The following is a 14,662-nucleotide window of genomic DNA, read 5'->3' on the forward strand; positions in this document are numbered from 1 at the left end:
GTGTAGAGAGCAGCGTAGCCTACTCCCCCCCAGCAGCAGTAGCGTTGCTCTGCAGTGGCGCTGTCCTTGGTGCTGAATTCAGCTCTCTCTCTGCCTCACATTCACCGGCTGGCTGAGAAACCCCTCCTCAGACGAGGGGGGGCAGATTTGATTTCATCACACCAGTGTGATCCCTCTCTAGGTATTTTCAAACTGGCGGTGGCTTCTCTGCACATTTAGGAGCCCCGGTGGATTCAGAGTTGAGTGTTTTGGGGAGGAGTCGTTTTCTCTCTGGATCGTGACACATTTTTATCACCAACTGAAGGCGTCGGAGAGAGAAAAAAGGGCGCGTGGGGGAGAACGAGCTAGCGATGCCAATGATGATTAGCAACCAACCCAATTTTAAATCTCGGCACATGAGGGTTAATTATCATTATAGGCTATAAACTCACGAATTACCTAACCTGCATCACGTCAAGGGGGACGTCACCGTTAGAATTTAGTTTCAAAAGGAGGAAGTAGTCTCGTTCCCATCAGGAGCACAAAGATAGCTCGTTGAGAAATACTCAACGCCATTCGTCGTGTATATTTAGCTCGTCGTATTTTTATCCACATCAGTGAAAGCACATCCAGCATTTTAAAGACTGTTTCTCCACCTTCTTTTTGATTGCGTAACCCTGCGGCGCTGCCCAAAAAAGCTAATGTCCAACGGAGATTTTCGGGATGTTTTTCCCCCCTTTCCCGAATCCCGTCCGTCACATGTATGCTACTCTTGAGGCCTCGCTTCCTCGCCGCTCCCGATAAAGGAGGTCAGTCTCCCGCCGTAATCAGGTTTTTGCAGTTGGTTTCACGCCACCTCCATCACCCTTGTCTCCAAAGATCTTCATTGGCTTCATCTTTATTTATTTTTTTGTCTTCTCTTCTTTCCGTGGCTCGGCTGTGCGTCCGCCACCGGCCCTGATATGAAGAGTGGAGGAAAATCTCTTCCCTCCGCCACGACCTTTCACCTCCCCCCCCTCCTATTCCTCCCCCCTACAACCCCTCGACTCGGCGTTGAGCGTCACGCCAGACAGAAACCGACCTTTTCCCTGCTACACGTCGCTGGAGGTCCTGGGTCTGAGGGAGAGGTTGGACGGGACGCAACCGCAGCACGCCAACCACAGCGACTTCTGGATGTCCGGGTTTCGGAACGCATAGATGATGGGGTTGATCACGGAGCAGCAGGTGGCCGGGAGCACCGTGGCGTAGGTGTATATCGCGGGGTAGCTGGAGTCGGCCACGATGGAGTACATGGCGAACGGCAGCCAGCACGTCCCGAAGGCACACAGGATGGCCGACAGCGTGGAGACGCCTTTGGTGGTGGACATGGCGACGAACTGGTGCTGCACGGCGATCTGCTGCGCGTGGCGGAAGGCGATCTTGCAGATCTGCAGGTAGAGCTGCATCATCAGGGCGAAGACGAGCAGGAAGGTGACGGCGAGCGCCACGGCGTTGACTTTGGTGACGGGCCGGCAGACGCTGCACGCGGACTCGTCGCGCAGGCAGTTCCAGCCGAGCGCCGGCAGCAGGCCGAGCGCCAGGCACGACGCCCAGATGAGGACCACCATCACGTAGGTGAAGGTGACCGTCCGCTCGGTGTGGTAGGTCAGGGCGTTGTACAGCGACAGGTAGCGGTCCACCGTGATGGCGAGGATGTTGAGGACGGACGCCGAGAAGGCGGAGATGAGCAGTGCCACCGACAGCAGCGTCACGTACTCCACCGAGCTGTCGACCAGGTAGGTGAAGACAAAGTTCAGGATGAGGCCGAGGCCGGCCAGGAGGTCCGCCGCCGCCAGCGAGCCGATCAGGACGAACATCGGCGCACGGAGCGTCGGCGTGTAGAACAGCACGGCGATCACCAGCGCGTTCTCGCAGGAAATGAGCGTGCCCGTCACGCAGAGCGCCACGTCCCACGGGTTCACCTCCTGGACGGCGACCGCGGTTGTCGCCGGCTGGAGGTCGGGGGTCAGGGTTCGCACAACGGGCTCGGAGGAGTTGGAGGGGTCCTCGCCGAGGATCCAGGAGGTGGAAGAGTCGAAAGAGTCGAGGGGGGAGGAGTAGTTGAGGCCGCTGCCGGCGCCGCTGCTCATGGCTGCTACTGCCGCCAGGGAGAGAATCATAGCTGGAGTAAGGAGAGAGGGAGGGGGGAGGAAGGAGACGAGGGAGGTGGATGAAAGGGAAGTCAAGGAGAAGGAAGTTCAGAGGTGAAGGAGGTGGTTTGTGATCGACGGTGGGAAGAAATGTGAGATAGAGAGAAATTTAAAAAAGGATGGAAAGAGCGAGAGAAGAGGGGAGGAAAATTGAGGCAGAAACGAGGAGGGAAGGAGGGAAGGAGGAGAGGAGAGGAAACGAAGGAGGAAATTGCAGTCGGGATAATGGGTGAGAGAACGGGGAAGTGTTAAAGGGGAGTAAGAAAAAGAGAAAGAAGGGGAAAATGAGAGAATGAAGGTTGTGCAAAGAAAAGATGGTGAGGAAGAGGATGGCGTGAGTAAAGGGGGGAGGAATCGAAACAGGACGAGGGACAAGAGTCGAGGACAAAGGAAGGAAGAGAAGGAGACGAAGGGTATTAACACAGAAAACTCCCTTTTTTGGATAAAAAGGGCAAAACAGACATTCATTCATTCATGAAAACAACTCTGCTCTCGAACCCAGGGGCACGCACGTCACCAGCAGCTCCCACGCACCACGAACAGGTAATTAGCAGCACAATAGCAGGTGTGGACACGCGCACAATAAGGGGGGAAGTAATTCAGAAATGACAGTAATAATCCCTCCCATGTCGGTTCCGAAGCAACGTGACGGACCGAGATGCCTTCACACACACACACACACACACACACACACACACACACACACACACAAAATAAACAACGCAATAAAATGAAACAGAAGCTTAAATGTGCCGCCTCCTCACCTAAAAGATGCCGGAGACTGAAGATGTTCGATCTCCTCTGAGTCCAAACCATCATCAACACATTCTATTTATAGAGCATCTCTAAAAATGGTGCATGACGTCCTGGGGCACGGCGCGGCGGTATATAGCTGCTGCCGTCCTATTCACCGGTGGCGTGTTATCTGAGCGCGTGCCCAGACGCGCGTGCGCTTGCAACCCAGTGCCCCCCCCCCCGCGTTAATTCAGATTTCTGATCCACATATGCTGCTGTACGCAGACACAAAAAAAGAAGACGAAAAAAAAATCCAGGCACGAGGCTAATTTTAGCTCAGCCAGCGGAGCTGCCAGCGCGCGCGCTCGCGCCAAAAAGCTCCATTCACAAAAAATAAAATGTATCCCCCACTCTCTCCCACCTCCCACCTCAACCTCCACCACACACACACACACACACACACACACTTCCTTCACCCCCGCCCCCTTTATTTTGCATCTCTTTCTTTTATGCACACGCACACACACACACGCACACACACACACACACACACACAGTCAATGACTGCAAACGGCCGTGGAAGGTCAACACCATCGCCACCACCAAAAGCCCTGCAGCTTGATCGTGGGGGGGGGGGGGGGGGGGCTCATATCCCTGCGGTAACGGGAGCTCGTGCAGCCCAGGAGCATCCACTTTTATTTAATTTTTTTTCAAGCAGCGCGTTCAGCGACCCTGCCACGAGCCCTCAGACTTTCAGCGCGTGTCTTTTTTTAGCAATAGAGAATAACAATAAATACCTGGATCTGTTTCATTCAACTGCAGCAGTGCAGTCCCTGAGCCGGCGCGAGAGAGTGGGGGGAGGGATGGGAGACCACGGCACAGAGATAAAAAGAGAGAAAATCACCAGCTTCTTGTCTTCTTCTTCCTCTCTCTCTCGTCCTCTATCCTCCACTTTAAATGTATATCTGTGTTTTAAAATATCTTCTTCTTCTAGGGTTTCCCCCCTCGTTCTCCCCGCGTGCTATATCCCTCGGTTGGCATGGTTATTAGCCTTCTGTCGGCAGCTCGCCGTCCTCGCGCTGCACATCCTCGGCCCCTCATTGGACGCGCGTGTCAGTCTGACGTAAGAAGTCTCCGCTCCTCCAGGCACCGTCATCGAGGTCGGTGTGTGAATCACGGAGAGAGGGAGAATTAATAAACGAATAAACCTCCGGTCAAGGAAACGTATGTTTTATTTTACTTTTATTTATGTCATTTTCATTCATTCTTTTATTTTTTATTTAATTGTATTTCTTTTATTTTCTTTTGTATTAGTCGACTGAGGTTAGATGTGAGTGGGTGTATTTTCATCCCACCTCACACGCATGCACGTTGGATCAAACTGTGACACGCAGCTCGCATCAGACTTTTTCCTCCCCACCTGAAAGGTGAAGCTGACCCCTCCCCTTCATAAATATATTAGCGAATGCGTCACATCAGAGTTTTAAACTCTCAAATATCAATATTGCTATCTGCCCTAAAAAAATGCAGCATCCGTCAGGTAAAGACCTCCAATCCGCCGAGGAAGATCATGTGACGCGACCGAAAGCTCCAGAACAGTGGCCCTCGTGCTGAGAAGGCTTCGCTGAGGTAAAGACTGAACCTTTCATTTCACTTGAGTCATGCTCCTTCAATTAAAAAGAAAGAAAAGGGTCAAATATCAAAGATGATACCCGGCTTAAACGTCGTGTATCATATTCTGATGAATCTTGTTCCCAATTTCAAAAAGGCCGTCTCTGCTGTTCATGAACTGCTGTTCATGAACTGCTGCTCTACTGGATATGATAATGTCTCCTCGTCCTCCAGAGTGGTTTCTTTTTCCAGCTTAATGAGTGCGTGACACTCTGACACGAAGCTCCCTTGTGTGGGGAAAAAATAGAAAAGAAAGACACAAACTCTCTCTCTCTCTCTCTCTCTCTCTCTCTCTGTGTGTGTGTGTGTGTGTGTGTGTGTGTGTGTGTGTGTGTCTCACATCATCACACCTTTAGTGCATGCTCCCGAGGCGGCCCACGCGCTCTGCACTCCGCCAAACTTTTCTTTTCTTTCTTCAGCTCTACTCATCTCTCTTTGGACAATGTTAAGCCCACACACGCCAACGGATGAATGCAATAAGAAAAATAAGCTTTTGCTTTCTTTTGATGCACCACACACACACACACACACTCACACACTCCCTTCAGTTGAAGCGGCCTCCTTATTCTGTATGAATCACCCCCCACATGATAAGAATACAGATGAAATGCAAGAGCGCGCATCTTCTTTGACGCCCTCCACATGTCCGACTTCATTCATCTTTCCAGCAAAGCACTCTGGGTAACTGAGAGCCGTTACATCATCTTGCCGTTTTGGTGTGCTTTGTTTAGCAGAAAGCCGGGCCGTCTCTCTCTCTCTCCCCTCCCCCCCCCCTCCTCCTTCGTCTCCATTTCTACTACAAACACTTTCTTTTCGACAGTGATACCAAAGTCAAACTGTATTACATCACTGGTGCGTTTCCAACAGGAGGCTCTGTTTTTGTTTCCTCCTCCGCGACGCTAGCGGACATTGAGGAGATTGAGTTGTATAACTCCTTCATATTTAGGGCAGTGGTGCATGTTTAGGCCGCGTGATCACCGTCACGATGTCGTGTTATCTCACGTGTAAACTGACTGCTGGAGAGAAGGGAAAAAATGTGCGAGGAGATGAGAAAATCAACGTGAGGTTGATGGTGCAAAGGATAAGCAGGCTTCTGCTGGGTTGAATCCCCGTACGCACATCGACTGTGAACATCTCAGCAGTGAGAGTGGATGACAAATACTACTCCTCCCCTCCTCTCACACTCATACACACATACACACTCCTTCACAAGCAACTGCTGGGTTTCCCTTGAGTGTGATGCTTAAAGGAAAATCCAGCGAATCAGGTGGATTTTTATCATTGCAGTGCAGGAGTTAAGCGTTCATTAAGTCGGATTTGTTGAGAGTGGAAGCTGAAAATGACAGTTTGAGTTCATACTTGAAGCATAGACTGTGTGCAAGACTTGGATGTTATGTCACCCATTGATTTGAAGCCTCGTGTTTGGCATTCTGGCTGTACCATCTTGTTTTTTGGCCGTCGCCATATGTGTTGGTTTTTGGCCGTTACTATCTTGGTTTTGGCCGTCGCCATCTTGCTTTTTAGCCGTCACCAGCTTGTTTTTTAATTAATATCTTTAATGATGAATGCATCTTTGCTCATTTCAATGAACTCAGAGGTTTTGCTGTTTAAGCCCTATTTGATATGCTCTGGTATGACCATTAGCTTGTGGTAGCTAACGCTAGCAAACTTAAGATAAATATTGTTGCGTACCTGATGCTGCTGTTATGTTCTGTTACGTCCTCGTAGGATATCTTACAAAAAAATTACTCCTTGTTTTGGTGACTCTATTAAAGCATCAATTAACCAAAACAAAAATGCAAAACTATTTGGAAGAGCTTCAACTGAATTGTGAATCACTTTTGGTTCAAACCAACATCCTGTTTGAAGAGTACAGACTAGAAATTAAAACAGTACAAATGTGTCTTCTAGCTTTTAACAAACCTTTATGACACAGAATCGATGTATTGTATCGCTCCCTGACTTCATTGCACAGTCCATTGTACCTCAGCCTTAAAGGGACAGTTCACCCAAAATCTGAAATACATATTTTTCCTCTTACCTGTAGTGCATTTTCATCAATCTAGATTGTTTTGGTGTGAGTAGATTTGTAGATATCAGCCGGAGAGATGTCTGCCCTCTCTCCAGTATAATGGCACCGTATGGCTCTCAGCTTATGGTGCTCAAAAGGTGCAGTCATGCGTTCATGTTTTGGCTTTGTTCCTCCTCTTCCTCGCTCCTTATGTCCATCTGTCCTCAAAGTGTAACATCGCCGGCTGCCATCCTGTCTTTTTGCTTTCTTTCTACCAACGATATCCATCCGTCCATCCCTTAGTCTCAGCAGTTGGACTCAGACCCGGGAGTTTCTGGTTGAGGTCCTCTGGATGGGGGCCAGGGGGCCAGAGGGGACCAGATGCTGGCCAGCTGTAGTCGCTCTTGTCTGGGCCACTCTGTCACCAGATGGCCTCTCACCTCTGGACCCGGGACTGTCCTCCATCACTCCGTCTGTCTGGCAGGGAAACCCGTCAATCCGTCAATCCAGGGCTTTCTTTCCCTCTGTTGTTTGTCAATTGTGGCCCTATGTTTAGAATTTTTATATTATTATTAAAGACAAACATGTTTATTCATCACATCATCATTCAGAGGTATAGTGGTGAGGAATCATAGACTGTATGTAAAAAGTGGATGTCGTCACTGTGATGATTGTTGACTGCGTTTTGAAGCCTGGAGTTCTGCATTTTGGCCGTCGCCATCTTGGATTTTGGACGTCGCCATCTTGCTTTTTTGTGACACAAGAGGGTGGCGCTAAGTACAACCGAATGCTGAATAATTTCTCTTATATATTTACAGTTAGCTTTCATGAACTGAAAACACCCTGTGAAAAAGATTTTGCCCGTCATCATCTTGGTTTTTGGCCGTCGCCATCTTGGTTTTTATATATCTAATCAGTTATAGGTCTCCAGCTATTGATTCATCTGTTACCCACAAGGAGGAATCTTTGTGCACTGCCCTCACTGATAACACCAGTGTTTTCTACAAGCCTGCTTTGTTTGCGAGATGGCCTACACTCTGCGGAATGAGTTCCTCCTGAAATCTGGCAGATTTTTAAACGCGTACACTCCAAAGACAGATCGCCATAAACCTCACAGAGCCTTGAGGAGGAACTCGTGTGCTGTCGGCTTAGAGCGGCTCTGCCATTCGTTAATGCATAATGTCAGCGCACAGCTCAAGGGAAGGAGGAGGCCACACATGACTTTAGCTTCAGATTCGTTTTTCACAAAATACTACGTGAACTATCGGTAAAGGTTATGTTGTCGTGTTGTGCAAGAAAAGAAATGAACTGACCGAGTCGTCGTGCCTGGAGGTTCTACTATTCCAGACATGGAGCAAGATTGTGAGTGTGTGTGTGTGTGTGTGTGTATGAGTGTGTGTGTGTGTGTATGAGTGTGTGTGTGTGTGTATGAGTGTGTGGCCCCTGTTGTGAGTGATGTGTCTGAAGGAGTTTCCTGCAGAGAGCTGCAGCGGCGTTTTGTCATCGGGCGAGATGCAGCAAGGAAACCCTTGTGTGTGTGTGTGTGTGTGTGTGTGTGTGAGATAAACAGTGATGTAATCAGACAGGCTGTTGGCATTGTGAGCAGCTGTGGGTTAGGACCCCACTGTCTGTACCACACCACTGCTGTCTCTCACACACACACACACACACACACACGTCAGTCCATATCACTGTTATGGGTGACTTGAGAGCCACACGGGTGCCATATAAAAATAGCACTCTTCTTATTCACAGAATGAACAGCTTTGACTCTGATTGAAGAGTGCAGTGTGTGTGTGTGTGTGTGTGTGTGTGTGTGTGTGTGTGTGTGTGTGTGTGTGTGTGTGTGTGTGTGGGGGGGGGGGGGCGTCGTCTCTCTGTTTCCTCCAAATCAGAGCTTCACATTACCTGGGATCTGTAGGTCGGCGACATCTCTACATCTCGTACTCGCAACAGCACAACATGGGGCCACACTCCTTTTTAAAATGTAATTACATAAAAGTATAGAATACATTGGCAATGAAACAGTCTGGTGTTCATGTCAGCTATTCACCAAAGAAAAAGCTCCATGTGGCCCTGTTGTTGTTCAGGCTATCTGTAATTAAAAGCTTTAAATTAAGGAAACACTCAGTTTCTATTGAATCATTTCAAAAGTATTTACAGGAAGAACAACCATCTGTTAGTTCTTTAAGAAACAATGTGTTTTGTTTGATTCAATTAGATATATTCCAGTCCATTAGTCATGTTATTGAGCAGGATGTGCATCTGCCCCCCCCCCCTATTGACCAGAGCTATTTCTCTTCAATCAATCGATTTACTCTTTGCTGTAAATCAATTCTCCCGACATGTAAACAGCAGCTGCTCTTCATAAAGGCATTGATCTCTAAAGGCCGTATTACAGTATTACAGACTGTATGCAGCAGAGCAGCGTCACAGGAGACAACTTATGAACGTCATCATTTTAAAACATTGTCCCACTAAGACTGCACCAACAAACACATTTGAATCATCAGAAAGCCACCGAATGGAACCGGAGTTAAGATTCTAGCATCAGTCGATTCCTGCCCATTCTATTACCTCGTGTTTACGTTTATAATGTGGCTTTTAGCGCACCGGGGAATCCAAGATGAGCCGGCACTTCAGCATTCTCTCAGCCAACAATATAGCCCATATGAAAAAATAAATATTAAATCAATGCACACAGTTAACAGCTGTATCTATAACCGTCTGCCCTTGAGAGTGTGTGTGTAGGAAGGTGTGATCTCAAGCAGCTTTGCTGGTCACACATGCCTACACACACCTACACACACACACACACCTACGCCACTTACAAAACAAAACATTGCTTGCGTAACGAGGCCAGCCTGCATTTTGTAAAGTAACTTGCATGAGTTTACTTTCTTCTTCAGTGGTTTTTTGTTGTTGTCTGGAAGCTGATTGTTTAACCGCTGACACATTTTATTGTTTGGCGTTTGGACTCTGACAGTTTCACAAAACTATCTTTATATCTTTCTAAACAAAGCTCTGGGTTTCTGAATGTTTCAGTCAACATTTAAACCATTTTTACCGTGGGGTTAATGGACAGTTCTTACTGTGGCACACTGCTGCTCAGACTGTGTCTAAAACCTCCAAAATCTCGGTTTCGACTTCTACACTTCTCATACAGTACATGAGAGTTAGACATCGTCTCAGTCGCAGTGACAGACACAATGATGGTGTGTGTGTGTGTGTGTGTGTGTGTGTGAGTGAGTGAACAGCATGTGGCTTCATTAGCAGCTCTGTGTTTGCGCTGAGAGCACTGCCTGGTCGTAGAGGCTAACAGGATGTGTTGCTGTGTCTCTTTGAGGTTACCACCTGTTCTCCTCACTTGGTCATTGTGTTCTCATGGAAACCAATATGGTGAAGAGCCGGGGCCAATCGGACACACACACACACACACACACACACACACACACACACAATGGTCTCTTTGTCTTTTCCGTTCCCTGCGTTGTGGCCGTCTCTCGCTTGCTTTTGACCTCCGAATCGTTCCCCTTTTAATATTCGGTCTCTTGAGGTCGTTCAAAGCACGACTGCTGCGTTACCGGACTTCAAATGGTCGATGACTCAAATGTTCCTGATCTCTGCTCCACAGTGGTATTTATAGCTTCAATACAGGTGGAGGGAATCACCTTTTCTATCTCTTTCTATGCTGTAAATCCATTTTCTTCGGTCCTTCTTTCATAGTTTATTTGATCATTTATTGTTTTGTCTCCTTTTTGTCTTCTTTCTGATCATTTTCCCACCTTAACGACTTTGTCTAAAATCATTTTTGCCCTAAATAAACTGATAAGACAATCTCACCTCAAGGTCCACCAAGCAGCTGTTCTGGAGCTTTCGATCGGTCTTCCTCAGCAGATGTATATTTTCTGAGTCGTCATAGAAAACACGTTTAAATTCTCATGTTTTAAATCCTTGACATGCTCGGGGAAAAACACTTTTTTTTAAAAATTCAAGCTTTTACACTTCCATGACACAGGAGACGAGCCGAGGAAGCTCATGCGATACGATCAAAAGCTCCAGATCAGCCACTAAATGGACCTTCAGATGCGATTGTTTCGTCAGCTCCCAAAGTGGAGAATCACGTTTGAATACTAAGACTGAAACTCGGCTTTTGACAGAGCCAGGCTAGCTGTTTCCCCCCCATTTCCAGTCTTTATGCTAAGCTAACTGGCTATACTTGTTTAGCGTTGTCATCGAACTTTGAGAGAAAAAAAAACGATTAAAAAAAGGGTATTTCTCAAATTGTCAAACTATTTTTTCAATGATTAAAAAAAATCAATAAAACCAAAAGATCAAAGACCAACTCTTCATCCCAGAGAGAATTAAAGAATATCCTCCTCCTTTAATCTCCCACTCTTTTCTCTCTCTAGGAGGCCCTTTGTCTCCCCTCTCTGAACCATCTCTCCCCATCGACGGCTTTTTTGTTTCCTCCCCCCTCCCCCGTCCCACGCCTCATTAGCCTTCCCAGTGATTAAACGCTCTCGTTGATCAAAGGGGAAATCGCAGACATACACTTAATAATTGATGCTCTTAAAATGGATTATCGTTTGACTTCACCGCCTGTGACCGGTCTCCCTTTCCATTTCTCCTCTTCTAAATTCCCTCTGCACTCGCCAGCTTCATTTGCTACATAATCTTTTTTAATGGGCGAATAAATCACTAGGTGGCAGCATAGCAGCACATGGTGCATACGTTGACAGAGCAGGAGCCATATATATATATATATATATATACACATTCATATTATATATGAAGGCACTGCTGAGAGTTAAAGACACAGGACTGAGGGGGACAAGCTTGATTCCAGATCAGTGACTTTGTGGAATAACTGCTGCACCATTCATCTTTTCACTTATCTTCTCAGCTCCTCTAATTCGCTGATCAATAAGCCCCTCCCTCCGGGGTCGATTCCAGATCAACTGAAATAATGTTCCCCTGACCCCATTGGCGACCTTTTCCAACCTTTTAAGAAGCTCAATCGGCGCTTTCGCCAAGTCTGCAAACCTCCAGTGTCTTGCGGTTAACGAGGACGTCACTCCCAAAACAATTAAAAGTCCAGCTGAAGTCACATTTAGTTAAATCTTATTGTGTTTTTTTTAAATGAATTGTTGGTCGTGTTTTATTATCAGAAAGGAAAGGGGGTGTGTCTTTTGTAGGCGCCTGGTGGGTGGTGAGATATTTTCTTCATTTTTTTTCGTGCCAAGGTAAAATAGCTAGCTGATAGCGTTAGCTTCATATTTACTACATCAACATGTTCTCACTCCAAACTCTTCAAAGTATGACACTCTGGTTTCCTCAAGCTTCAGTTTTGGACGTGTCAGTTTGCACTCGTCAGTGTCTTTTCAAAATAAACCAAAACCACTTAGGTTTAGAAACAAAGGGCGTGGTTGACATTAACTTGACTGACTTAACGAGTCACGTGACTAACGAGCAACAAACCATTCGCGTGATTAGCTAGCAAACGAGCCGCGTGACTAGCTTGGCCGCCAACGAGCCGCGTGACTAGCTTGGCCACTAACGAGCCGCGTGACTAGCTTGGCCACTAACGAGCCGCGTGACTAGCTTGGCCACTAACGAGCCGCGTGACTAGCTGGCCACCAACGAGTCTAGTAGAAAACTAGCTGAATGACTAAAAGCGTTTAATTTAAAGAACTACAGAATGTGTATTTTTCCTTGAAAGAAAAGCAGAAGGAAGACGTGTATGACTTTTAAAAAATAAGCTATTTCTGCAAGCTGCACATTATTAAAGAGATAACTATGGTGGGAGATTAGCACAGGACGCACGACAGCATGTTTGTATTTGCATGTTGATAACGACGGTGCAGAGAGCTGCTCTCGGTTTGATACGTAACACGGAGCCGTTAATTATCTCTTTGTTATCCGTTTCTTTTATTGCTCGCCTCTGATTGCAGCTCCCGCTGCGCAGCGCCTGGATGAGGACGAGAGGAAATCTGACAACCGAGGAGGAGGAGGCTGGGATTTTATTCAGGGCAAAAATAAATTAAAAGAAAAACACCTCTTGCTGGGGTGCAAAAATCATCTCTCCATCTAGAAAACCATTGATAGAAAAGTAACATAATAAAATGCACCACATCTTTTATAAAAGAGTATATCAAATGTATTTTTCATGCAAAATAAAGCCAAATATTCTATTATTCCTGCTCCTTTTCTTTTATATCATTGTAAATAGAATATTTATTTGGGTTTGTGAACAAAAAAAGTTGCACTTTTGTCATTTCAAGGGTGATTTATTCGGAAAAATGATCAGATCAATAACAAAAAATAACCTTAATTTGCAGTTGTAAGTGTGTTCTGCCTGGATGCAGACTCCCTCCTCGGTCAGCCTCCTCGCTCCCTCTGCTCGCCATCCTTTTAACCCTTCCTTCCCACTGTTGTCAAGGGCAACCACTGGGGAGGAAAAACAAAAGACAGAACACAGTTTTGTTACAGTATTTTGAGTGTAATTTATTTGCCAAAAAAGTAGACAAAACAGACAATAAACAAAGTTAAAGATGAATTTAACTTTTGTTTCCTACAGATTAGGTTTTTTTCGACTAAATAAATTATTAGACGATTAGTTAGTTTAATTCTTAATTAATAAATAAATTAAGATTCCTGATTCTTAAATTAATAATTTAACACCAGTTTAAGTCTTGTGTTGAGCAGAGATGTGCGAGATAAGTTTCTAAATATTACCATCAAAAATCTGATATGGTGACAGCCCGTCTGTGAGAGCGTGTCTGAACAGATGTTTGAAATCCAGCTGTTACTGCCTGCAAGAGGAATGTTGTGTCACTGTTTGAGTCTGCAGCAGAGCTTCCTGTGCTGTTTGTATCCCTCATGCAAAATATAAAACTATAAAAAGATACCAGATTTGAACATATACATATATATATAGCAAACCTTTGATCTTAATCTATTTATTTCGATTTATTTCAACACCGTGCCGAATTACATTTCAATTTTATGTGCAATATTATTTTTTATTATGTGCAACATTTTCTACTTCTGTTCAATATCAATTCATGTTTACTTTATTTAATAACCTTACTCTTATTGCCATTATATTTTGCACAGGTGTTAGTGTTACTTATTTTACACTTAATTAATAAATTATTATATATTGTTATTCTTCTGTTATCTTTATTCAAACTCTGGCACATTATTTCGAGATTATTTTATTCATTTATTATGATTTATTAAGACAATGTGGTTTGGTGTGTTCACTTATGTCTTGTTGTGCTTGTAGGTATCAGTCTCACCGACAGGAGGGTGTAGCTGTACCCAAAGCACTTTGAAAACTGAACAAAAACATCTTAATCTGAACTTTTCTCACTTATTTTTCAGCTCTCAGAATTTTTGTATTTATTATAAATGTAATCTCCAAATTTGTCCTCGCTCTACCTCGTGCATCTGTTGGCGTCTCGTCGTTAATTGGTGTTTCTGTGTCAACAAAGCCGTGTTTTCTCCTCTCGCGCTCTTACGCATGCGCGCGTTCTCTGCTCTCCGTTTAACCTCGGAGCGGCGATATTCGAGGCGACTCAACGCGGCGTTCAAATCGCTCTCTCTCTCTCTTTCTCTCTCTCTATTTATCGCTCTCTCTCCTCCTGCTACCTCCCTCCCTCGTCTTCCTACCTGATTCAGATCCGCTCCGACGCTATGCGTACCGACCGCGTCTCTCTCTGCAAGGCGAGCACCACTGGAGAGAGAGACCCGCACGCTGCTGCTGCTGCTGCCGACTGTGAGCACCTAAGCGCCGGCCGGAAGAGCGACCCAGGCCGGGCAACAGGAGCGGGGAGACACCGCCGCTGATTCACCTCCGTCGGAGGACGACATTTACGCGCGGAGGTATATAATAAGCACATTATTTTTATTTGTATCGACCCACGAGAGCACAGTGGTGGTGGTTGTGGGGGGGTTATTTGTGCAGAGGAGGTGGCAGCGCGCGGTGACGGTGGCCGTCCGGGTCGCTGGTGGATGTTATCGCGTTTGTGACAGCTGAGCCGACTGAGTCCGTTTGACGAATGCGCACGAG

The 14,662-nt window shown here is 46.2% G+C and overlaps 1 protein-coding gene across 2 annotated transcripts; it reads right to left on the reverse strand.

Annotated features, from left to right (window-relative positions):
• Window positions 1–1,070: 1,070 nt before the first annotated feature.
• gpr185b (G protein-coupled receptor 185 b) lies at window positions 1,071–3,737 on the reverse strand (the record flags this gene model as incomplete). 2 transcript variants are annotated; one of them, XM_079295280.1, is made up of 2 exons in its annotated part: window positions 1,071–2,140; window positions 3,701–3,737. In XM_079295280.1, one exon carries the CDS (start codon window positions 2,136–2,138, stop codon window positions 1,071–1,073), a length of 1,068 nt encoding a protein of 355 aa, XP_079151406.1. The 2 variants fall into 2 exon arrangements, with proteins under 2 accessions (XP_079151406.1, XP_079151405.1); XM_079295279.1 differs by lacking the exon at window positions 3,701–3,737 and adding an exon at window positions 2,933–2,987.
• Between the last annotated feature and the right edge of the window lie 10,925 nt (window positions 3,738–14,662).

The sequence above is a fragment of the Melanostigma gelatinosum genome (genome assembly GCF_949748355.1).
Source record: "Melanostigma gelatinosum genome assembly, chromosome: 23".
Classification (NCBI taxonomy): Eukaryota; Metazoa; Chordata; class Actinopteri; order Perciformes; family Zoarcidae; genus Melanostigma; species Melanostigma gelatinosum.